This window comes from Hemicordylus capensis, chromosome 5 (genome assembly GCF_027244095.1).
Source record: "Hemicordylus capensis ecotype Gifberg chromosome 5, rHemCap1.1.pri, whole genome shotgun sequence".
NCBI classification, from domain to species: Eukaryota; Metazoa; Chordata; class Lepidosauria; order Squamata; family Cordylidae; genus Hemicordylus; species Hemicordylus capensis.
This window is the reverse complement of record NC_069661.1, coordinates 239,408,800-239,435,292: the sequence shown is the minus strand read 5'-3', so window position 1 is coordinate 239,435,292 and position 26,493 is coordinate 239,408,800. Positions and strand designations below refer to the sequence as shown.

Genomic DNA, 26,493 nt, shown 5'->3' with positions numbered 1-26,493 from the left:
TGGGATCAGGCTTTCTCAGTTGTGACTTCTAGGTTGTGAAACATGCTCCCCATCCACATAAGAGGCCTGCTGTCTTTGGAGGCCTTCAAGCAAGCCTTAAAGCCCCTTCTTTTCTGCCTGGCTTTTAATAATATTGAATTGGTTTTAATCAGGTTTAAAAATGAGTTTTATGTTACTTTTAACTTTTTAAAAAAATGTTGACGTTAACATTTAAAAGGTTTTTGTATGCGAACCACCCTGAGCCATTCTGGGATGGGCAGTATATGAAATTAAGAAAACAAAATAAATAAATAGCCATGTGAGCACCAATCCAAATGAGGATGTAACTACAAGAGAGGGCTTCGCCCCTTTGCCCTTGTTACCATCCCAAGTTAGATCACACCACACACAACAAAACCCTTTGTTGCTCCAGTGAGTATTTGTCACAGGAAGGGAGGTCCAATTGGCAGGCACCACTAATTATGGTCACATGTTATTTCCCGTTGGGTGTTCCCCTGGCTAACAGCAGCTTGAGGGAGAGTGGTTTAAAGGTAGAAACTCAGCATGGGAGTGGGGTTTAGACCTACCACTATCTCTCCACTCCCATGCCATAGCCCAATCCAAATCCACCCTCCTGGCTGCTTTGATTGGAAAGAAAAATACATCAGGCACTCCAAACACAGAACTTCTCTATCATATCTAGTTTGGCTGTGGGGCTCCCCTCTGACCAGAGTTACATCCTTTACAGCTCTGAGAAGGGGAATTAACAGTTTCGGCCCGAGATACCTGAGGGACCGCCTGCTCCCAAGGGTTGCTGCCCGCTTGATGAAGACATCTGAGAGGGCTCTGCTCCGGGTGCTGACAATGAGGGAGGCTCGGTTGTCGTGCACGCAAGACAGGGCCTTCTCTGTTGCTGCCCCCAGACTCTGGAATGCTCTCCCGGCGGCTATTCGCTCCTTGGTCTCCATCACAGCTTTTAGAAAGAGTGTAAAATCTTGGCTTTTTGCCCAGGCTTTTATTTGATTGTCTCTGCTGCTGCTCTTTGTACTCTGTATTGCTTTTATTTTAAATTTTTAATCAGATTTGTTTTATATTTTTAGCTTAATATTTTAATTGTGTCTTTTATACAATCTTGTTTTTCAATTTTGCTGTAAACCGCCTTGGGATTGTTTGAATGAAAGGCAGTATATACATTTAACAATAAACAAACAAACAAAAATTTCAGCAACACTAGCGAGGGAGAGATTAAGGGGTAAGGAGAGAGAGAGATGGCCATTCTCTGGGTACCTATCCAGGCAAAGGATTCTGTTTAAGCTCCAAGGTTATCAATACTGTTCCAAGATCTATATTGGAGAAGGAGGATTTCAGCATAGGTCATGGAGGGACAGCACTACTACTGATGCTGCTGCTGCTACTAAGAGTATTTATATACTGCTTTTCAATAAAAGTCCTCAAAGCAGTTTACATAAAGCATAAATAAAATAAAACTAGTTGGCCCAGGCACAGAGCATCTGCGCCCCTAGTTTGGGCCAGCCGTCAGCTGCCTCCGGCCGGCCGCCCACCTCCTCTTCCAGTCGGCCGGCATGGCTCCACCAGACGGCCGCCTTCTCCCACTGGCCCGTTTTCTCCCACTGGCCCACTTCCTCGTCCAGTTGGCCGGTGTGGCTCCACCGGCCTGCCCCCACCGGCCAGCCTCCTCCTCTGCCCGCCGGCATGACTCTGCCTGCCTCCGGCCTCCATCCGTCGGTGCGGCTCCACTGACCGCCATTATCATTTGTTATTTTCTGTCCTGCTCGCCACCTGAAAATTCAGCCTAGCTTAGGTGCCCTCCTGCCAGCTCTGAGCAACTCTGACAACTCCCAACACCAGATGTAAAGACCCAACACTGCAACCAAGGAGAATAAGAATACAATGGAAGAACTGTTCTCTGAGCCAGAACGGCTGAAGAGCCCTTCTGTTCTGAAGGGCCAGGTGCTGATGGTGGTTGTTTTTTTGTTTTTGTTTTTTAAGGGAATTCTGTGAGTCTGTCTGGTTCCTCACATTTCGGATGCCATGGTTTCCCTTCCTGACTTCCTAGGCTACTTTTCTGACTCCAGTGTTTACACTGTACACATCTGGACTCAAAACACAGGTCAAACCATTCTCATGTCAACCCTATCCAGGGGAATACACATTTTGGCCCTAATAATTCAGCCCAGCTTAGGTGCCCTCCTGCCAACTCTGAGCCTATGTTCTGACAACTCAGATGTAAAGAAATACCCCACCTTCTCCAGGGCATCTGGGCAATACTGCTCCGGGGTCAGGATCTGGCTAAAATCGAGGCTCCGTGGGAAGGATACAGAATGGCCAATCTTCCGAGTCCGGTTGCTTTCCTTAGAGCAGAAGCGCTTCAGGTGCAGCGTCAATGTCTGTGGCAGGGCCATTACTTTCATACCCTGCAAACCAGAACACACCAGCACTGAAAAGCGAAGACTGGGATCTAAAGAGTGCCATAATGAACTCGTTGCAAAGTAAAATGGGCCTAGCAGTCTGGGATGACTCCTTGTCTGCTTTTATCTTCAGAGGATTCAGCAGCATTCTGTTCAAACAGGCACTGGTGACCTCACTGGGCATACATGGTTGGCAGCCATCACGCTGCCTTGTGAATTTTTCGAAACAAAAGAGTTGGGGCATAGACAAAGAGAACAAGCTCATCCTCTCAAAGTAGGGTCACCATGTCCCCCGGAATTTAGGGTAGCCCCCGTATTTTGGCTCCTCTATCCAGCTGCTAAATTCCACCCAGATTTACACAGATTTCAAATGTGCTGCCTGGATTTTACTGGATCCAATCACATGAGAGGGCAGAGAAGGAGGGTAAAGTAAAGGAAAGGAAAGGAAAGTAAAAGGAAAGAAAAAAGAAAAGAAAAGAAAAGAAAATGCAAATTAGTTGCCGCATAATCTGCAAATCAGTCCATCCGGATTTGGGAAGCTTGAATATGCCAACCCTATCTCAAAGGGAAATAGAATGCAGTTCCAAAGAGTGAACTTCCAGGGGATGTGGCAGCGCTTCCCCAAACAGGTAGCATTACCTGCAGGCTTGGTGTTTTCTTGCCACACTGTTCACAGACACACATATTGTCACCGGTCAGTTGTTCAGATGCAAAGAAGCAACGCAGGGCATCTTCCTAGAAACACAGGGAAAGACTGTATGAGGCGAAGAGCAAAGTCCCTGTCACCTGATCTTTTCTTGCTTTCTTTGGGTCAAGCCAAGCCCACAGAGTATACGGCCTTTCATGGTGTATGCTGAACACCACCACGAGGCAGACAGCATTCCCACCTTCAGCTACCATTGTACCTCCTGTGTGGGATCCTGGTAGGGCTGCCATGGGGAACAGAGGACAGCTCTCCTGTACCTTTAAGAAATGTACAGAAGAAGGGATTTCAGCAGGTGCAGCTTGTGATGCAGGGGGAGGGAAAGCTGCCCCTGCTGGAATCCCCTCTTCTGAGCATATCTGTATCCTACCTGTCATCCAGGGAGTTTGGAGCAGCACCTAGAGTGTTTCTAGGTAATCCTTCCCATTTAGGAACTGGCTAGGCTGAGACATTATTAACCTGAACAACTGAACTACATTGAGTGCCTTTGCACCATTCTCTGAGACCACCTTTTCACTACATTTCTTGCTCCTGGTCCTCCAAGTGGTCATAGAGAAGTAGATAGATCAGCCCGCGCCATTTAGCCCTCAGAGAAGTAGTCTCACGCATTCTGGAGAGGAGAACTGGTCTTGTGGTAGCAAGCATGACTTGTCCCCTTAGCTAAGCAGGGTCCACCCTGGTTACATATGAATGGGAGACCTGATGTGTGAGCACTGGAAGATATTCCCTTCATGGGATGGAGGAGCCACTCTGGGAAGAGCAGAAGGTTTCAAGTTCCCTCCCTGGCAGCATCTCCAAAACAGGGCTGAGAGAGATTCCTGCCTGCAACCTTGGAGGAGCAGCTGCCAATCTATGTAGACAATACCCAGCTAGATGGACTTCTGGTCTGACTAAGTATATGGCAGCTTCCTATGTTCCTATGCATATAAACCTCCCCAAAGTGTGCAATTTACAAATATTTATTAGAAGCATTTAATATACCAACGGCTCCAAAGACTCCAGGCGGTGTACAACGGCATGTAAATAAGGTAATATTAAAAATTACAATAAAAAATTACATTAAAAATTGCAACTAAAATATATAATGAAAAAGAAATAAAGTGGACTACAGGGCAAATGCCCAGTGGAAAAGAAAGGTCTTCAGTAAGGATTTAAAGAGCAGTAAAGAGGGGGCTAGACGAATCTGAAGGGGAAGGGAATTCCGAAGAAGTGGTGCAGCAAACGAAAAAGCCCTTTCGCGGGTTCTAGAACTCCGATCCTCTCGAAAATCAGGGACTGACAAAAGGGCCATCTGAAATTATCTAATAGGATGGGATGTAACTGGATGGGAGAGGCGATTCTGTGGGTAAACAGGCGCCAAGCCCCACAAGACTTTGAAGGTAAGAACCAGGACCTTGAATTGAATTCGAAAGCGGATGGGTAACCAGTGCAGTGACTGCAGGAGAGGTGTTACCCTATCCTATCTTTTGGCACCCACTGTAGGCGAGCCACTGGATCGTCTTCAAAGGTAACCCTAGGTAAAGCATGTTACAGTAATCTAAGCGAGAGATGACAAGGGCATGAGTCACTGTCGTTAGTGCCTGCCGATCACAATAAAGGCATAACTGGTGAACCAGATGAAGCTGGTCAAATGCACTTCTAGCTGCAACCTCCACCTGTTGTTCAAGCAGAAGGCGCGAGTCCAAAAGAATCCCCAAGCTCCTTTGGGGGCAGCGCCATCCCATCCAAAAAAAGGTTTGGACCCAACTGTTGGCCAGTACAAGGGCTAAATAAGAGCAGCTCAGTCTTAGTGGGGTTTAGTCTGAGCTTATTTTGAGTCATCCAGATCTTAACAGATTCCAGACATCGAGCAAGCACAGAAACAGCATCCCCAGCATGGTCTGGGATAACAATATACAGCTGAGTATCATCAGCATATTGATGCAATCTCACTCCAAACTGGCACATGACATGACCCAGCGGCTTCATATAGATGTTTAAAAGGATAGGGGCAAGAACTGAGCCCTGGGGAACTCCATAAAGAAGTGGCCATGGGTCAGAACACTTGTCCTCAATGCATACCAACTGGACACGCCCGCTAAGGTATGAACAGAACCACTGTAAGACAGTGCCCCCAATACCCAACCCATGCAGGTGGTCTATAAGGATAGCATGATCAATAGTGTCAAAAACCGCTGAGAGATCTAAAAGGACCAAGAGAGGGACACTACCCTCGTCAAGGTCCCAAAGGAGGTCATCTACCAGAGCAATCAGTGCTGTCTCTGTGCTATGCCAAGGCCTGAAACCCGACTGATAAGAATTAAGGTAATTGGTAATTCAATATCACCTCGAAGCCATGGCAGTGCTAATAAGAGCATGATGGGAGACAAGGACCAATTACCCCCACATCTTGCAGACACCCTATACATCTCACATGAAGAGATAGACTACCCACCCACCCAGCGAACAGCCCCAGTCAGCTTACATTTTGTGCTTTGAACACATGTGCATCCCCCTAAAGGATAAGAGGGAGGACCACACTGGAAACTCAGTTGCTATGAGCCCAAGAGGCAGAACCTCCTTAAACTTGAGTTTCATCATGTATGTACAAACCACACCGTGATGAGTGAACCCTAAACATACCAGCTTTCTGACCAGGTGGGAATCGCAGTCAAACATGGGAAGTGGAAGCACCAGCATGCCGCTGTCCTTCTTGGTTTCAAGCAAGCACTCCTGGCACACAAGGAACTCCTGAAGCTGGGTGCTATACAGAGCTGTCAGACTTTCAACCTTTAAGAGATTTGGGGAGTGGGAGAGAATCAGAAAGTGAACGAATAATGGGTTCAGTTTTGGCTAAGCAGTGAGAATGGACTCCAGGCGAATCCTGGGAGGCTGGCAAACCTAATCCAGGATCAACACATCGTGTTCAAACTTCACCCCAGCATATTTGTTAATTTTCAGTGTCGTAGTCCATTTGCAGGAGGGGGACAGGTGCCGGTTGATTGTATCACTATCACTAAATGGTCAAATCCATCTCCTGTAACACACGCAGACACACCAGCCAGGCCCCTCCACTCGGTATCTCAGGCCCTGCTCGTGGGCCTGCCACTCACAGAGATCAGGTTGGCAGGCACTAGAGACAGGGCCTTTTCAGTTGTGGCCCCTTTGGCTTTGGAATGCCCTCCCTGAAAAGATTCACCATGTCCCCTCCCTCAGTGTGTGTTTTTTTAAGCTATTAAACACACATCTTTTTAAAGAGGCTTTTAAACGTTTCATCTGCTGCTGCTGTCGGGTAGGTTCTTTAGTTTTATAGTCCTCAGTTTTTAACTTTTTATTAATAACTTTTAATTTGAACCTTTAAAAACAATTGTAATTTTAAATGTGGTTTTAGCCCGGTCTTTTAACTTGTTTAACTTTATTAATCTTTTATTTTACATTGTAATTATTTTATTGATGATGTGAGCTGCTCTGTGCAGTAGTGTACTGGAGGGGCGGGGTATAACTATTTTAAATAAACAAACAAAACACACCCCCTCAGTGGATTTGGAGTGGATTATTTCACAGCGGGGATGCTTTTCAGCATCTTCTTATATCACTGCTGCCTGATATAGTACCAGCGGGGATTCGAACCGGCAACCTTCTGCTTGTTAGTCAAGCATTTCCCCGCTGCACCACTTAAGGTAGTAGGGGAGGAAAATTCGTTCACCCATTTGAGAATTTCCCTCCCTTGCCAGACAAATGACCAGCCTGCACGGTTCAATTACAGCCAGGGCAGCGCCACAAGAGAGTGAGAAAGTGACTGCTGGTACCAAAGCAGCTGCAGCTCATTTGCTACTCCTCTAGCTCTTTAGCAGAGTCCACTATGTTCAGTTTGGCTCCTTGGCGAACCAGCACTTTGATGAGACCAGGACAACAGCAAGGGTCTCTTCAATTCAGATAGAACAGGGGTCTACAACCTGTGGTACTCCAGATGCTGCTGAACTACAACTCCCATCATGCCCAGCCACAATAAATAGTAGCTGGGGATGATGGGAGTTGTAGTTCAGTAATATCTGGAGTACTATAGGTTGGGAACCCCTGAAGCAGAAAGTTGGAAGCAAGTAATCAATCAAAGGGGAGACCCGAGTTCAAATCCCCATTCAGGTATGATACTTGCTGGGTGACTCTGGGCCAGTCGCTTCTCTCTCAGCCTAACCTACTTCACATGGTTGTTGTGAGGAGAAACTTAAGTTAGTACACTGCTCTGGGCTCCTTGGAGGAAGAATGGGATATAAAATGTAAAATGTAAATAATAAAGAGATGGAGGCAGCAAATGTTACACAGGACCTAGACAGGGAGCCAGAAAGGATTCTTATGGACTCACAGAGAGCAATGAAATCTTTTTATCTGTGGAACCTTACCAGATCCTTGTTTGTGATTTGGCCTTGAATAAGGTTCCAGAGGATCAGGAAGAGCTGAGAAGCATCATAGAGAACAAACACTAGGCCAAAAGTGGAAGAAAGAAAAAAGTTACAGTTTTACAGCCAAGGTTTTGCACGATGGGTCCTTTTTGTTGGAATTTCCCAAATTCCAACATTTCCACCCACTTCCTCCACTAGATTCTCCTCAGCTTCACACTCCCTCTACACTTTTACCAGCCAGCATTCCCTTCTTGCTCCATCTTCCACAAAACAGCCCAACTATGACGTTTTACCCCTATTTTGAGAGCACCTCCTTTGTTCCAGGGGTTCTGGAACTTGGGTCCCCAGATGTTGGACTACAACTCCCATTATCCCCCGACACAGTGGCCTCAGGGCAGGGGTTCTGGAACTTGGGTCCCCAGATGACAATAACTCCCAGAATGCCTACCCATTCCTAAATCTTTGGGGAGGGGTCCAATCAACACTGTCCTTGAAAACAACTGAGAACAAAAAGCGATCGAGAACAAAAATGCCTCCAGTTGCCCCTTACATCTCACATGGTACATTGAGAGGCAGCGTGCAAGGTCCGAGGGATGCACAGATTTCCTTTTGCCCCGTTGCATCTGCTCCAACAGCAAGAGCATTTGGTAAGGGACACTTGCTTTCTGCTCTGCAGCTTCAAGAGGCACCTTGATCCTGCAGCAAACAGAGAGAACAGAAACCATGACTGATATCCGGAAGAACTGGGCCTCATCCTTTGTGGCTGCAGTTCTATCCATACTTACCTAGAGGCAAGTCTCATTAGAATCTATTGGGTTGACTCCCTCCTCTAATAGACAATTTCTTGGGATTAACAAAAAGATCGACCAGTGTACTGTTGATTCAATGAGGAGAAATCTCTATTGGGGTGCGTGGGGGTCAAAAATGGAATAAAGATTATTTGAGATAAGTGGCAGAAGTTCAATTTGTAATTGATTTATAGAATGCTGCTGCTACTTGCCTGTGCAAGCTACTTCTCTTATAGCTACAGGCATTTCGACTTCAAACATTTTGATTGCCTGGGTGTGAGATACAAGAAGAACCAAGTTCAGTGTATTAAAAAGAGGGAGGGGGAGGGAAGAAAGCTTAAGAGCTTCCCCTGCTAACTTGGCAAAGAGCCACCTTTTTAACATGGTGATTCTCTTTATTTAGCAGGGGGAGAGTAACTGGCCCTATCCACCCCCAGCACAGTACCTCCAGTGACTGCTGCTGGTGTCTGTCATGTTTGTTTTTAGATTGTGAACCCTTTGGGGACAGGGAGCCATCTTATTTATTTGTTATTTCTCTGTGTAAACCACCCTGAGCCATTTTTGGAAGGGTGGTTTCAAAATTGAATAAATACATACATACATACATACATATAATTAAATACGGCATTGTTGAAACTAAATTATTTTCCCTTTAGGCTCAAAAGTGAATGCTTCTGGAAAATAGGAAAGTTCTAGATGAGGATGAGGATTAGAAGTTACAGATGTTTGGTTCCCTAAGTGAAGTAGGGCAGGATATGCCAAGATTGGTGGGTTTCCCACCAGCCTTGACATAATGGGAAGCTAGAGGTTTGCATGAGGAGTAATGAGGAGGTTTGCATGAACAGTTTGCCCTGCTAGCTGAGCCTTTTAACGTGGTTATTCTCTTATTTTTAGCAGGGGGAGAGCACCTGGCCCCATCCAGCCCCAGCACAACATCCCTCCAGGGGCTGTTGTTGGTGTCTGCCTTATGTTTCTTTTCAGATTGTGAGCCCTTTGGGAGCAGGGGACCATCTTATTATTTATTATTATTAAAAAATTTATACCACCCTTCCAAAAGGCTCAGGGCACTTTAGATTAAAACACCATTAAAATCAATTAACAATCTTATGTGTGTATTTATTTTTCTATGTAAACCTCTTTGAGAAGTTTGGTTGAAGAGTGCTATATAAATATCCATAGTAGTAGTAGAGTCGGTGCTCCTGGGGAACTGGCCACTCACCCCAGCTCAGGGGCTGTCATATGTGTGAGCCTGCCAAGTGTAAACTGCCTCACCTACATGAAGGATTCCCATCCCCACTGCAATTCTCAATGTATGTGGCCATCACCTCCCACACACTGTAACTGCCCAACAGAGCAAATGCTACATGGAAGTGTTTTCAGCCATCTAATCATTTCAGGGAGCACCTGCTTTGCATGCAGAAGGTCCCAGGTCCAACCTCTGGCATCTCCAGGTAGGGCTAGGAAAGACCCCTGCCTGAAACTTTGAGAGCTGCTGCCAGTTGGCATAAGATGATTTCTGGATGAGGGAGGAGAGCTGGTCTTGTGGTAGCAAGCATGACTTGTCCCCTTAGCTAAGCAGGGTCCACCCTAGTTGCATCTGAATGGGAGACTAGAAGTCTGAGCACTGGAAGATATTCCCCTCAGGGGATGGAGCCACTCTGGGAAGAGCATCTAGGTTTCAAGTTCCATCCCTGGCTTCTCCAAGATAGGGCTGAGAGAGATTCCTGCCTGCAGCATTGGAGAAGCCACTGCTGGTCTGTGAAGACAGTACTGAGCTAGATAGACCAATGGTCTGACTCAGTATATGGCAGCTTCCTATGTTCCTCTGAGTCAGTATAAGGTGGCTTCTTATTTCTTTATTTATCATATTTCTATACCACCCAAACTCATGTCTCTGGGCAGCTTACAACAGATTGGTTAAAACATTAGTTAAAATAGAATAAATGACAGAAAAGTTAAAACAGTAATTAAAACAAAATAAATGATAGCAGAAAAGATTGACACATTACAACAATTTAAAATTTTTAACATGTTTTAAAATGATGTTAGAACTATTAAAACACTATTTAATTAAAAGCCTGGGTGAACAGATGCATCTTTAAAGACTTTTTAGAAGTTTTCAGAGATGGGGAGGCTCTTATTTCAGCAGCGAGAGCATTCCAAAGCTTCGGGGCAGCAGGAGAGAAGGCCTGTCCCCGAGTGCCCACCAGACGAGCTGGTGGCAACTGCAGAGACACCTCTCCCGATGATCTCAATGGGTGGTGGGGTTCATAACGAAGTTCTCTTAAATACCCAGGGCCCAAGCAAGTTGGTACAAAACCTTTGGTGAAGTATATAGAAGTGGTCAAAGACATAAAAATGCATTTGTTTCACTAAAGTCTATTGTCCCTGTGAACAGGGCTTGAAAACGTAAAGATTTAGTGAAGTTCTTGACTCCTAATGGAGTCTTGAAAAGTAATTGGGCCCTTAAATCCCCTGACCCTCACTCACCTCCGCAGGATTGTAGTGAAGTGTCTGTTCATGAAGAAAACTTGCAGCAAGGAGTTGAGGCAGCAAGTTAGTCCGATATTGTAGAGGCCCACAGCTTCTGAAGGCAGAGACGAAATGTATGGTTATGATTTCCATTGCACCATCAATATGCATTGTGATTAACAAGCCTGAAACGTTTACAATCTAACGTCCAAACAGGAAGAAAAGAAGTTAAAGAAAGGGAGATAAGAGGAAGGATTAGGTGAATTTATATCAGGAATCCCTGCTGGTGTGTTTTCCAGACTATGGGAAACACCTATATCGGGCAGCAGCGATACAGGAAGGTGCTGAAAGGCATCATCTCATACTGCGCAGGAGGCGGCAATGGTAAACCCTTCTTGTATTCTACCAAGAAAACCACATGGCTCTGTGGTCACCAGGAGTCGACACCAACTCAATGGCACAACCTTTCCTTTTTCCAACAGGCACTTAGGCTTAGCTGCTGAGGGATATGGGGAGGACTCAAGGATTGTGCTGAGTGATTCATGAAGCTGGATTTGGAAAAAGGAGGCTTTGAAGGAAGTGGCATCATGCAGGTATTCCGAGAGGCAGTTCCAGGCTAAAGGAACAGCAAAGGCAAAATCATTCAAGGGACCAGGAGGACTTCAGACAACTGAGGGGGATAAAACAAAGGTCATGGGTAGGGATGTTTCAGGATATAAGAACACAGAGATGAGAAATTTACATGGGATCCAAGAGTGGACAGGAAGCCAACATGAGGATGTAAAGAGAGGCAACTTGATCAAAGTAACGAGAGAGAGTGTTTTGGCAGCAGAGATAAGAGTTTCAACATCTTAGGTGAAGAAAGAGGAGACAAGTCTTCATTTCTGACTGCGCTGTAGTTCTGTGCATCTTTACTTCTGCATCAACATGCACAGTAGGGAGTGCATCACCCAATAGGGGTGCCATTTAGGGAAGGCAAGGATGGGACAGTTATTTCCCCAGTTCCACACTTCAGAACACAAGGAGTTGTTTTTCAGCAGCACCTAGAGTGTTGACCAACCCACTGAGCGATTACAACATAAAGCAATTATATGGGACTATGCATTAGGTACGCAAACCAGAGACATGCGTCCTTTTACTTCTGAAGAGAGAAAGGGTGACCCTTCCTCAAGCATAGCAGCAGTGGGTAAATGAGTGCCTTACAGCCCCCCATGTGTTTCCAATACAACTCACCCCCTCCCTGCAATGGTTCAGAAACATGTTTGGAAATATTAATTCCAGGAATCCTGCCGGAGGGAAAGCAGATTTGCAGGGGGACTGGCAATGGAAAAGGAATAAGTTGAAAGTACCCCTTCACCTCCAAATCTCCCAAAGCTACTTTTTTCTAGATCAGGGCTGTATAATGTGGGGCCTTCAGCTGCAGTTCATTCATTCATTGGATTTCGATACCGTCCTTCCAAAAATGGCTCAGGGCGGTTTACACAGAGAAATTAAAATTAAATTAAAATTAATTAAATTAAAATTAAATTAAAAGGCTCCCTGTCCCCAAAGGGCTCACAATCTAAAAAGAAATGTAAGATAGATACCAGCAACAGTAACTGGAGGTACTGTGCTGGGGGTGGATAGGGCCGGTTACTCTCCCCCTGCTAAATAAAGAGAATCACCATGTTAAAAAGTGCCTCTTTGCCAAGTTAGCAGGGGTTAGACTACAACTCCCGTTATGGTTGGACTACAACTCCCATTCTGGATGGTCAGGACTACAACTCTACAACTGCAGTTGGACGATAACTCCCATTACCGCTTGCTACAGTGGCCAATAGTGAGGCATGATGGGAGTTGTAGTCCCAACATCTACAGGAGGGCTGAAGTAGTGCCGCCCTGCAGATGAAAATGGGCATTAATGCATGGCTTTGAATGCAATAAATAACGTGATCCCCAGAAAACATAGAAATGCGGGAGAGGGAGTAACAATCCAAAGGGAATGTCACCAACAAGATGAATGACCCAGCGTGGTATAGTGGTTAGAGTGCTGGACTAGGACCGGGGAGACCCGAGTTCAAATCCCCATTCAGCCATGAGACTTGCTGGGTGACTCTGGGCCAGACACTTCTCTCTCAGCCTAGCCTACTTCACAGGGTTGTTGTGAAAGAGAAACTCAAGTATGTAGTACACTGCTCTGGGCTCCTTGAAGGAAGAGTGGGATATAAATGTAAAATAATAATAATAATAATGGAAAAAAGCAAGCAAGCATAAGGAAGTACCATTTCTCAAGTCAGCCATTCCACAGATGGCTTTGAGCTTTTCATTGCGCTTCTCCAGCGTATCCTCGGTGCGTTTCTCCTCCTCTGCCTCCACGGCCATTGTCTGGTATTCTTCCAGCTTGAGCGTGCTTCTTTTAGTCTGTAGCCGTCCAATTCTCAGGCCCATCGATCAAACTGTGCAACGCAAGTGGGCAACAAGCCAACTACTGTATCCCAAACAAGCATCTAATTTTATTTCTTGTCTTTCTACAACAACAAAAATCCAGGATTAGGTTTCTTAATCTATACAGGTATAATTCCCCACCCACCCGCGACCCTTTTGCATTTAAGTCACAAAAATGATCAGGGCTTGCTTGTGTCGATTTAGTTTTACGTCCCTTGAAACAAGTGAAGAACGGAAAACACTCACTCTAGCAATGTGTCATTCTTGGGCAAAAGAATGACACATTCACGAAAGGTACCGAGACTAGCATTTTTTAAACTTCATTGTAGGGATAGGACTGTAGTTCAGTGGTAGAGCATCTGCCAGCATGCAGAAGGCCCAGAGTTCAATCCACGAACCTCCAGGTAAGGCTGGGAAAGATTCCTGCCTGCAACCTTGGAGAAGCCACTGCCAGTCATGTAGACAATCCTGAGCAAGATGGACCAATGGTCTGACTCAGTATAAAGCAGCTTCCTATGTTCTTAAGAGGGGGCTTACCCTTCTCCCCATAATTCTCCCAATGAAAATCACTGCCCCCCCCACACACCCGCAAAGCTGCTATTTGAATATAAGAAGGACCCTGCTCAATCACACCAAAGATTCCAAGAAGCCCAGAAGCAGAACATCTAGGCAAATGGTCCTCTCCAACTGTTGCTTTCCAGCAGTTCATATTCAGAGGTATACTGCCTCTGAACATGAAGGCTCCATTTAACTATCAACTATGAAGGTGCTAACCCCCTTTAAAGCCATCTAGGCTAGTGGCTATCGCCATACTAGTGCCATCAAATTCCATATCTTAATGACAAACAGTGTAAAGCAGTACTTCCTTTCCATCGCCTCACACACACACACCCACTGCCGAATCACCTGCCAATCAGTTTTATTAGATAACCTTGGATTATCTTTCCCCTTGCAAGTTTCCCCTCATTTGCGTACAATTTGCATGACTTTCCCCCTCAAAACAAGTACTGTACAATTTTCCTGATGTCCTAAATAGATAATCTAATTGGGCACGTTATTTGACCTACTTATACAGTTGTTGTTTTTCTAAAAACGTCCTTCATATTAATTCTCCCTCACTGCAAATCAAAAGGTTTTTCAAATAGCCAAGTAGAAATTTTAAGAATGCCCATTTGGGGGTGAAATTCCACATCTCTGGCTTTAGCACCGAGAGTTCTCAAACTTGCAACCCTAGGTGTGGCTGGACTACAACTCCCATCATCCCCAGCCACAATAGCTGCAGTATCTGTCAGGAGTGCTGTTGAAGTTTCCTGCAATGAGCAGAGGGTTGGATGAAAACACCTCCAAGGTCCCTTCTAAAACTCTAACATGCTATGGCTTCTCTTGTAACAAAATATTGCTGGAGAAAAATAAAACATCCTCACCAGAAATGAGTAACAATTATGCACTGAATTTATTGTCAATAAAAGCCTTGGGGGACACTGACGGAGATCCACTGATGCATGCACTTCCATACCTGTCAATGCTAGGAGAACTGGCCCCAAGCTCCTCTGCAAGCATCAGCTCACAAAGCTGTCCGTTTTCTAGCTTCCAAGGAAAGAGAGAGAATTCCAAAAGCCAGAGCAGGGATGCCTTTGTCCCTGTCCCCTGCTAACTGAACAAAGAGATACCTTTGAAATGTGGTGATTCTCTTTATTGAGCAGAGGGAGAGCAACTGGCCCTATCCATCCCCAGCACAGCATCCCTCCAGTGGCTGTTGCTGGTGTCTATCTTATGTTTGTTTTTAGATTGTGAGCCATTTTATTTATTTATTTCTATCTATCTATGTGTAAACCGCTTTGGGAACTTTTGTTGAAAAGCGGTATATCTGTCGTATTTGTCCATCCTGATATCAGCAGCTGACCCAGTCGTGAGATTAATCCAGTTAAGTTGGCTAATTCTTTCTGCACTCCACCTTAAGTCTGTTACAATGAACTGTAAACATCTGGGCCCACAGCAGATTCCTCCTCCCCACCCGGTACGACGATCATCATCCAGCTTGACGAAGATCTCTGGAGAATATGACATCTCACAACTTTGTGTCATTCTGATTGGTCCTTATAGCTATGACTTTTTTTTTCTAAACAGTTCAACAGGGTGACCTTTAATTTTTACACGTTAGTCTCTCTTGGTAGATTGGATCTTTGGCCCTTCAGAGTAGCAAGTCTATACACATATACATTTGAGCAAGAGAATTAATTTGTGTACATTCCTTCCAAAAAAGAAAAGAAAAAAGAACTATGGTCTAAAATTCAGGAATGTTAAATTCCTAATTGCTTATAATTTAAAACCTTTCCTGCCACCTTCCAAGTAAGTCAGTCTGAAGACAGTTAATAAAGGAAGCAGATTTAGGCTAGGGAGAATTCCTGAACTGTTCGATGTCGTACTATCTACCTCGTGCAGTGGTGGGCTGATTCTTCACTGTACGCTTTCAAAACCGAGGCTGGACGGCCATCTGCTCAGGATGCTATAGCAGTCTAATGTCCTGAGCAGGGGGAGACCCCTTCCAACTCTACAGCTCTATTATTCTGTGCCATGAGTTCCAGATGTTGGTACTCCAGTTGTTGCTGAACTACAACACCCACCATTCCCAGCTCCTATTTATTGTTGTTGGGAATGGTGGTGGGTACCGCAAGTTGGGAACTCCTGTTCCATGCATTAGGTACCACTGAACTCAGTATTCCATCTTGGTAGATTTCAGCTGAATCCAAAATTACTGAAGTCACAGTGGGACTAAATTCATTTAAATATGGGTATTCTGCATTAATAGTTGTGTTGCTTTTTATGTTTTTATGTATTCTGCTAGTACACATTTTTATAGTTTCCCCCCTTTCTCTTGACCAAACGAAAGAAAACCTATCATGTTCCAGAATGATGGATCCCTTGCATCCAGACACATTTAAACTGCATTATCCCTTCAATTTTCCACGATTAATCTTTGGAGACAAAACATACATCCTTGGGTGCTGAAAATAAACTACAATGGATATCAGTGGAACTGATTTCTGTTCTCAGGACCGACCACAACTTTGCACAGCATCACAATAAAGTCAAGGCTGTTATTTGTCCATTTACTTGGAAGTAAGGCTGGAATTCCACTTTACTCACCAGTTGCAGAACACCACTGCTCTATTACAAAACGATATTGAGGGGAAGAGAGTTACACAAAGCAAGTAACAGGCAGGTGTGATCCTTATCGCTGCCTGCTGCTTGTCCTTTACACTGCCCCACCAACAACTTCTAACAACCTTTCTGTGAACTGGCAACAAGCCAAGTTCCAGATCCACATTTCCAATGGATTACGTTCTACTGTATCCAACTGGTCCTCAACAAACACAGACACAAGCAAAACGATTCCCTACAAGTCCCATTTATAACAGTGATTATTCTTATCTGTGGGGCAGATCCTGGCTGGAGGGTTTGCAAAAATACTCAGATCATAGGTGTCAAGCTCCAGGGAGGATATTGCCACTAAACACAGGCTGCATTCCCATGTAACATGAAACTGGAGGTTGACAAACCCGTGGTCTCAGTTTGAAACTGTGAATCGCATTGCAGACGTTCATCCCACGGCAGTCTGGCAATCTCCAGAGAGGGGAGGTGCTCCTTACTCCAAGGCCGCTGAGGCCAATCCCAGCAAGCTCCATGGCCAGACTTTGGGCAAAGCATCAGCACAACAGTGGAGCAGCCACTATCTTGAAGGGGAAAATGTGCATAGCAATTTATTCCATCCTGAGGAGAAATTCTTGAGCACATCTTATGCAAATATGGATCAATTCTAATGAGAAAAGTCAATTTTCTCAATTTTTCCCCTCCAGTTCAGAATTTTCTGGAAAACTCACATCACTGACAATCAAGAGTGGGCAGCACATATGCAAGCTTTACCTCCTGGACTGGATTTCTCAATGCTGCAAAATCCATACACACAGCACCTGCTTGTGCATTCCTGTTCCTCTGTTGGGCTGCTGGGGCATATTTGCAACCACATGAGAAAGCAAGACACCCAGTGGAAGAGTGAACACTTACCCTAGCCAATTAAGGTTGCTGTGCAGGGCGGTGTTGTTATAGCCCAATTGTACACCTAGAAGATGGAGACACCAGACTTGTGTCATGTGATAGAACATCTCTACTTCAGGTAGTTTCACCTGTGAGGCACAAATCAGCTTTTCTACAGAGTATGTAATGTGAATGGCAACATCAAAATCTCTATGGACTCCAGTTTCTAGCCATGTCTGATCTTGCATTACCATCTTCTGCAGAACGCATACAGGAAGCAAGCAGCTCAGCTTTTTTAACATCAGTAAAAATGATATTGCAGCCTGATTGTAGCCCTATTTTACCCAGATGTCAGTGCTACCAAGTTCAGTGTCTATCTTCCACCCAAGTAAGCATGTGAAGGTTTCCAGCCACACAGCCCAAGGCCATGCATGTTTTCAGGGAGGTGGCTACAACTGCACGCACTGTTATTTCAAGGACCCACTGAAATTAGCAGGGCTTACTCTCATGTAAATATAGTGCACAGGTGTTCACATTTGGGGAGAGATACATACATCCTATTGAAATCAACAGGACTTATTCCCCAGTTACCGTATTTACCCCAAATCCAGCCCTTAATTTCAGACAATTCCCTTTTAAAATACAGGTTAAATACAGGTAAGTGCATTTACCTGAAAAGAAGAAGACTCTGAATTTAAGACAACCCCCTGATTTCTAACTCCAAAAATCTTAGGGTTGGGGGGCATAGCCTTAGATTCAGGTAAATACAGTAAATTCTCAGGAGTGGACAGTTTTGATGGATGGCATACTACCTCACACAAAATAGCCATTTTATTTCCAAATTCAAGAGAATTCAATCTGGGTGTTTTTTGCTGGACAGTTCCATGAGAAAAGACAGAGAAGTAGCGAGATAGTTAACGGAATAAGCCTGTTCTCCCATGTAGATGGTTATTTAAATTTTTTAAAATTTAAAAGTTCTTAAATTTAAGATTTTTTAAAAAGTGTCTCTTTACTCCATACCTATTTTTCTGATCGAAGTTTCAATCCTATTCCCAGTTAGTTGGGAATCAGTCCCATGATGGAACTCAGTGGAACTTCTCCCTACAATTACCCCTTCTTAAAACTGTTTCCCATTTTGTTGCACGGAATTATTTATGCAACTACTCGCATACCGACTAGGTTTTCCTTATTGCATGCAAACACGTGGTCATCATCCCACAAAATACAGCCTCTTAACGTTCAGTTCTGCAAACGTTCAGTTCTGCAGAAAAACAGAGTTTTTCAGTGGGGAGTTCCGTAGATTTCCCCCGTGAAATCAAGGGAAGATGCCTCGTTCTAGCGACCAGGGATGTACTACGTGGCTCCCTACGGGACGACTTTTCTTATGCCTTATTCTGGACATAATTCCCAAAATGTGATAAAATAAATTAAGAAGAAGAAGAAGAAGAATAAAAAATCTGAAAATGCAAGGTTGACGTTAAAAGGATCTGGAACTTACCGCGAGTTGAGGAATGAGGACCTCCAGCCTGCTCTGCTCTGATCTGATCTGCGCTCCGCTTGCCTTCCGTTTCCACGCGCTGGGGAAAGCTCCGACCGCCCCGCCTACCAGCCCTGCTTCTGACAGCTGGGAGACGCTGAGCTAGAGGGCAATGCTGCACAGCCGACCTGAGTTTTGATTCCCCGCCACAGACGCAGCCGCTCTCGAAAGTGAAACTTAACAGCTCGCCGCTCCGTTCGCTCCAAGGCAGTCACTGGGGCGCCTCTCTCCTCCGCCTTCACTCCGCGCATGCGTACCTCGGCGTGATCCATCCACACGCTATGCACAGGACGATCCGTGGCTTCATCCCCGGCGATGTTTTAGGTTTTCATTAAGCTGCGAAGGCTCCGAATTCGGAGCGGGCGGGGGATAGAACTTTTTCCCCCTTTCCTTAGCTTTCCTTTCTCTCCTTTGTAGTTCTTCCCATCTAAATGCTCCCCACCCGCCAGGGATTCAGACGACGGAAACCTGCGTAATGCAATTACGCAGACGGATCCTTCAGGCTTCAGTAGACAATGGGTCCACTTTGAAAGGCTCTTTGATTAAAGCATTTATATGCCTTGATGACAAGTTTATTTTAGAGTCCAATCCTATATGCGTTTACTCGGAGGTAAGTGCTCGTTTATTTCAACAAGGGCTTACTTCCAAGTCAGTGCGCATAGCTGGGGTTGAAGCTTTTCTTCAACTGCAGGTTGGCTTGGAGAGGGAAATGCCTCTGAGCATGGATAGAGTTTCATCGTTTTATGCCAACATAATTCTTCGCAGCAGCAGCAGCAATGGTCTCCCACTTTTTATGGAGAGAAATGACAAGTCAGTTGATGCTGGTGCTGGATAAAGAAGACAAAACTTTTCCTAGCCAAAAAGAAAAAAGAAAGCAGTAATGCGAAATAAAGAAAAATAAAACCTAATGATGATCCGTCTCTGATACAACTGTTAAAGGCACAGAGCCTCTTCCCTCCATAAAAAGGTGACAAGCTCAGCCACTCTAGAAAGTATTATGACAACAATGATAAAAGAAGGAAACTTTTTGTATACCCAGAAGCACTTTTCCCTACAAGCCAATAGACATTTGAAGAAAAATCCTATCCCAGCTAATGCATAAAATATTGAGGTTCCAGGGCCTGACACTTGTTGGTTGCCAAATCTTTACCAGTCTCTGCTGCTATGCTTTTAAGAGCAATTTGATCCACAGGCATTAGAAAATCTTCAGTTTATTATTACGATCAAAGATCAGCACAATTAGCAGATCTTCATGTTTCTCTCCATGCTGTGAAAAACTTCCTTTGGTCTATTAATGCATGTAATATGTCTTAATATTAATGTTAATTAACATTAATGTTAATGCATTTAAGACATAAGAACAGACTAGGTCAGCACATGTTGGCAACCCTGAAGAACAGAAGGCTAAGATACTGTACAGACTTGTCTGGAAGTATGTTCAGAGGGAAATATTTGAGATTATTAATTTATCGTTGTTATTCTTATTGCACCTAAAATTTTCAAAGCACCATATACAAATTAAACACCAACACAACCCCTGCCCACAGGTTTACGATCTAAATGTGACATTACAAAAGGACTAGCAGATGAGGAAGGAAGAGGGAAACAAGCAGATCCCAACACTAATCCTATGTTAAGTTACATACTGGTTTAAGGAACAGTTAGAGACAGCCCTAGAAGAGGTGCCAGATGTTAGGAACCTAGGGAGCTGCCTTCTACTGAATCAGACCATGAGTCCACCTGGCTCACCATTGTCAGCACTAGCTGGCAGCAGCTCTCCCAAGATCTCAGGCCGGCATGGCCCTTGGCAAGCTGTCCTTTACCAGGCTCTCAGCGAACTGCTCTGCCATTACCACACAAAGGCTACGGGCAAGGTGTGATCGCAGAGATCAGCAGTGGGCCCTTAGCAGCCGTGCAACAATGCACTAGCCCTGCCGAGAGGGCTCCTTCTCTGCCTTACCTATAGGCTTGCCATCTCTGATTGAAACTATTCCTGCCCCTGGGCACTTTTCCCTCTCCACCAGCATTCCCTCTAACAGGGAATTCCAGATGTTGACTACAACTCCCGGTATCCCCAGCTTCTATGGCCTTTGACTGGGATTTATGGGAGTTGTAGTCAACAATGTCTGGGATTCCCTGTTAGAGGGAACACTGCTCCCCACTATTTTTTGTACTAGCAACCCATTGGAATCTCCCACATTGCTTGCAACAGTCACCTGGAGACTGATGCCGGTTCTATCAGTCTGGAGGCCAATCCTGGAGGGTTAGGAACCTAGGAAGCTACCTTATACTGAATCAGACCATTGATCCATCTAGCTCAGTATTGTTGACACAGACTGGCAGCAGCTTCTCCAAGGTTGCAGGCAGGAGTCTCTTGCAGCCCTATCATGGAGATGCCAGGGAGGGAACTTGGAACCTAAATGTTCTTTCCAGAACGGCTCTCCATCCCCTAAGGGGAATATCTTACAGTGCTCAAACATGTCTCCCTTTCAAATGCAAACCAGAGCAGACCCTGCATAGCTAAGGGGACAAGTCATGCTTGCTACCACAATACCAGCTATCTGCCCTACTTTCCTAGTGGTGCCAGGGGTTGGATCGGAGATCTTCTGGTACAAAGCAGAGATGTGACAAGGTGGCCCCATCCCCTCCAGCCTCCTCTCTCTTTCTCCTGCAGCCATCCAGATGAGTTTAGGACTGATATTAAGACCACATTTTTGGAAGGAATTTAGTCTGTTCATCCTGTTCTTCTTTTGTGATTTACTGAGTTCCTCAACAGCACTACACAAAGTCCCCAAGTTGTAAACGAGTTGTGTTCAAAAGTTAGTGTATAAATCGGATGTTCATAACTCAGCACACATATAGTTCCCAAGAGCAACCACTGGATTGTATGTGCAGGTTCGTGTTTGTAAGTCGGGGTCTTCCTTAATGTCATATATTATGGAGCTTTGTTTGTAAGAATGGCTGTTTGTAAGTCATATGTTTCACTGGCCCACTGTCTCAGGTTGAGGCAGTGGCCAGGAGCATTTTTTATCAGCTTTGGCTGATATGCCCATGTCTGGAGATAAATGACTTTAATTCAGTGGCACATTATATGCAGGTAACCTCCAGGCTTGACTACTGTAATGTACTCTGTGTGAGGCAGGCTGCCTTTGTACATAGTTTGGAAACTACAGTTAGTGCAGAATGTGGCCACCAGACTGGTCTCTGGGTCCAGGGTACTTTAAAAAAGTTATTTTGAATAATAAGTAATACATATAAAATGCAAATATAAACTTATTTATTTATTAAATTTCTCTACTGCCCTATCCATCCAAAAGAAAACACGTGTGTGTGTCCGTGTGTCCAAGGTACTTATTAAGATCATCTGATTTGTCATGAGCCCTGCTACCTATTAAGATCATCTGGGGTTAGGGTTAGGGCCTTCTCTGTGGCTGCCCCAGGGCTTTGGAATCAACTACCTGTCAAAATAAGAGCTTCTCCACTCCATCTCTGGTTGCTTTTTAAAAGACTGTCAAGACACACCTGTTTTCTCAGACTTAAAAATAATTTTAACGTGTTTAATCATTTTTATTCTGTAAAATTGTTTTGTCTTTTTCTGGTTTTACATTTGTCGTATTTTAAATCATATACACTGCCTAGGGGTAATATAAATATGAATGAATAAATAATTCTGTTTGTAACTCGAGAAGTGCCTGTAATTAGTTTTCTGCATATTCATTTGGTGCCAAGTTACACTGACAGAATTGGTCATGTGAATATGTTACCTGATTGGGTAAAAAACTGATCCAACATAAGGATCCATTCATGCCCTTGGTTCTCTAACCCAGCGGCCTTCAGCTGTTGAGTCGTGACCTACAACAGGGTTAAGCTAAGGAGCTGATGAAAGAGCCCACCATTTCCTTCTTTCAGGTTTCATTTCTTTGCTGCTGAACCAGCTGAGGAAGAACTGGGAATGCAAACTTAAACAAAAGCAGGTGGGACATTACAGGGAGGAGATATCTCACATGGTACCTAGATAGTTATGCATCTGTCACCAATGATACATAGCAAGGATTTGGAGGAACAGGGAAATGTGGCAGGGAGAGAAGAAAAGAAAGGTTAAAAAAAAAAAAAGCAAAGCTGCCCCAAAGCCCTCTGGTATTTTAAAGACTAATAACTTTATTTATGACATATGCTTTTCTGGGCTAGAGCCCACTTGATCTGATGCATGAAGTGTGTTCCTCCGTAGGCAGATATTTATTATTATATTATTATTATTATTAACATTTATATCCCACTCTTTCTCCAAGGAGCCCAGAGTGGTATACTACATACTTGAGTTTCTCCTCACAACAACCCTGTGAAGTAGGTTAGGCTGAGAGAGAAGTGACTGGCCCAGAGTCACCCAGCAAGAATCATGGCTGAATGGGGACTTGAACTCAGGTCTCCCTGGTTCTAGTCCAGCACTCTAACCACTACACCACACTGGCTCTCATAAAGAGATATATAAGGGACAGGACCTTGGGGCCCCTTGGATTTATTATTTATTTATTTACATTTTATGTCCCGCTCTTCCTCCAAGGAGCCTACTACATACTTAGGTTTCTCCTCACAACAACCCTGTGAAGTAGGTTAGGCTGAGAGAGAAGTGACTGGCTCAGAGTCACCCAGCTAGTATCATGGCTGAATGGGGATTTGAACTCGGTTCTCCCCGGTCCTAGTCCAGCACTCCAACCACTGTACCACACTTGGATGTGCTTTGACATTCCCCTTCCCCCAGGGTTTTTAAAGAACACTTGAAGACCTGTCTTTCTCAAGAGGCATTTTAGCTTTTATTCTTTGTTTCTAGTAGTTTTCTCATTGTAAATCTGATTTTAATTGGGTCTTGGGTTGTTTTTTTACTGAATTTTAGGAATTTCATCTTGTTTTATCAGTTTTGTTGTATGTGTAAACCGTCTGAGCACTATTGTACTAGAGGGTTGAGATACAAATATTTCAAACAAACATGAGGATACAGGGAAGACAAAAGTAATCAGTAGGGCCCAAAGGCCATGAATACAACAAAGAGAAGAGACTAAGCTGGTGAGAGGTGGAGATCTGTGATCAGATCTCTTTACATTTCTTTTAAAAGCAGCTGGAGGGGAGTGAATCGGACCAGGATTGTGGCACTGGGTGAGGTGGGGGGGGGTATGTGTTAAGTCTCCTCGCTGCTTAGTTTCCCTAATATAAATCACCCTCCTGAAGCCATGATTTGCCTCATGAGGGAAAACCGATGTACCTCTAGCCCGATTCAGACATTTATGCTGCTGTAAGAGTGTACAGATGTCTGTACACTCATACACATGTTTGTACCTGTGTCCGTTTTAAAAGTGAACCTGGATCCAGGCCCTTCATATGTACTTCTGAACCTGCATTCAATGTACTTCTGAACCTGCATTCAGCATAATGTGTGAATGACTGTACCTGTGTACAGATCCATACGTGTGTACATAGTACATTCGTTGTATGAGTGTTGAACATAATGTGTGGATGGGCCTTGTGTGTTTTCCCTAATGGAGCAAAAATTAGCTGTGGCAGAAAGGCTATTTACATGGGAGAAAATGTGGAGAGGAAACCCTCCTCCCCTCAGGCATAGGCTCTGTCCCAACCTTTGTATGAATACATGGAAGTTGGTGGAGCAGGGCGGTGAACATTTTATTTATTATTTATTTTTTCCATTGTATATCCCGCTCCTCCTCCAAGGAGCCCAGAGTGGTGTACAACATACTTTCATTCTAGACAAAACTGCAGGAACAGGACTGTAATAGCTGAAATTTCTGTGCAAACGTGAAGCTTGCGTTGAACTGTCTGGTCGGTGGACCAGTTTCGACAATACTGTTTCTCAAACAACGCAAAGGCAGCTGATGAAAAAATAAATATATTCCAAAATATATATTTATTCCGGTGCATTCTGCAAAGAATCTTTCTCAAGGAATGTTTCTACTTGAATGCCTGAAAGAGATGTCTGGTGAGGGCTTGAACAAGAATCCATATCTCTTTCAGGCAGTCAGGTAGAAACATTCCTTGAGAAAGATTCTTTGTGAGACGCACTGGAATAAATATATTTTTCGGGCGGGGGAAATATATATATATATATATATATATATATATATATATATATATATATATATATATTCTTTCGTCAGCTGCTTTCACATTGTTTACAGAACCATCTCAACTGTTATTGATCCTTCATTTCATTCTGCTTTGCTTGTTAGATAAAATACTGTTTCTCCCTGAACTGGCCCACAATGAATAAGGGTGGAGAATGCATCCCTTCTGACCTCTTTCCCAAATGTCCTGACATGGTCCCAGCCAGAGCATCCCTTTGTCATGTGGTGCTGGTGGAGGAGTTGTGTGAAGTGAACTGGTGTCCTACATGTGACACAGATAGAAGGACACACAAGGCTTCTCACATTACATGTGGTAGGCCAGGCAGAGGCAATATCACCCATATGGGCCTATTATATCTGCCACATGTCCCCTGCTAATTGAGCAAAGAGGCATCTTTTAAAAGTGGTGGTTTTCTTTAGCAGCAGGAGAGCAACTGGCCCTATCCATCCCCAGCACAGCATCCCTCCAGTGGCTGCTGTTGGTGTCTGTCCTGTGTGTATTTTTTTAGATTGTGAGCCCTGTGGGGGACAGGGAGCAATTTTTTTTAAATTTATTTTGTTTTTTTTTTAATTTTTCTATGTAAACTGCTTTGAGAATTTTGTTGAAGAGCTGTATATTTTATTTAGTTACGCATTTATTTTATATCTACGTAAACCACTTTGGGAACTTTTGTTGAAAAGTAGTATATAAATATCTGTCATATGTAGTACACTGCTCTGGGCTCCTTGGAGGAAGAGCGGGATATAAAATGTAAATAATAATAAATAATAATGCTGCATGCCTCTGATGAAGGGGGCTCTAGTCCACCAAAGCTGCTGTTGGAATAAATCTCTTAACCTTGAAGGTAAGGGTTCACAAACTTGGGTCTCCAGATGTTGTCGGACTACAACTCCCATCATCCCCCAGAATTTGTATTGTACTGGAGGGGTGGGATATAAATATTTTAAATAAAGAAAATAAATTACTAAAATTTCCTTCAGTGTCAAAAAAGCCGGCCTGGCTGTTTCCCCCACCCCACCCAAGCAAGCTCGCAGCCCTACGTTCCTGTGCCAAGTTACGTGCAGGGTGTGGAAACCATCTCAAGTTCTTCAGCACTCTCATAAGCATTTGGATTCGCTGGCTTGTTATAAGTTTCATTTCAGCCGCGCACTGAGATATGGTGTGAATGATGAGCACTGCTGTTTTGACTAGGCATTTTGAGGTGAGGTTATTTTCATGCGGTATTTGTGTCACGTAGATATATATAGGTCAGGTGAAGGAAAGCTTTCAGAGGCTGTAATGGGTGGAGGCTGTGCAGCTTGGCCTGGGAGGCAAGCTGGAAATGCATCATGAGCTGCAGGTAATTTGCAGAATTGGTGTCATTGGGTTTGTATAGAAGTGCCAGAAACCCCTCTGTGCTTGTATTCTGCTTTGCATGTATACCCAGGGGCTTTTAAACCTGGACCCTCAGACTGTTAGACTACAACTCCCATCATCCTCAGTGGCTGTGGATGATGGGATTTGTAGTCCAGCAACACCTAGCGGCCCAGGCTGAGCACCCCTGAGTTCTACCTCAAGACGGTTTTTTTCGTTGTTAGGGGTTTGTTTGGGGTTTTTTGTTTTGCCATCTGGTGGA

The 26,493-nt window shown here is 44.3% G+C and overlaps 1 protein-coding gene across 5 annotated transcripts in view; it reads right to left on the bottom strand.

Annotated features, from left to right (window-relative positions):
• The window catches only part of USP18 (ubiquitin specific peptidase 18), a 39,793-nt gene extending 20,732 nt beyond the window's left edge, over positions 1–19,061 (bottom strand). Inside the window, exons 1-9 of one of the 5 annotated variants that reach the window (XM_053258640.1) lie at positions 18,708–19,061; positions 17,240–17,294; positions 13,012–13,257; positions 10,769–10,865; positions 8,041–8,186; positions 7,491–7,570; positions 5,734–5,880; positions 3,048–3,143; positions 2,244–2,414 (exon numbers count right to left, since the gene is read on the bottom strand). In XM_053258640.1, the coding sequence (XP_053114615.1) occupies positions 2,244–2,414; positions 3,048–3,143; positions 5,734–5,880; positions 7,491–7,570; positions 8,041–8,186; positions 10,769–10,865; positions 13,012–13,177 (903 nt within the window). In that variant the 5' untranslated portion in view covers positions 13,178–13,257; positions 17,240–17,294; positions 18,708–19,061. Of the gene's footprint in view, positions 1–2,243; positions 2,415–3,047; positions 3,144–5,733; positions 5,881–7,490; positions 7,571–8,040; positions 8,187–10,768; positions 10,866–13,011; positions 13,258–14,690; positions 14,812–17,239; positions 17,295–18,707 lie in introns of those variants that run through there. The other 4 variants (XM_053258639.1, XM_053258635.1, XM_053258637.1 and 1 more) reach the window with 4 other exon arrangements.
• Positions 19,062–26,493: the final 7,432 nt, after the last annotated feature.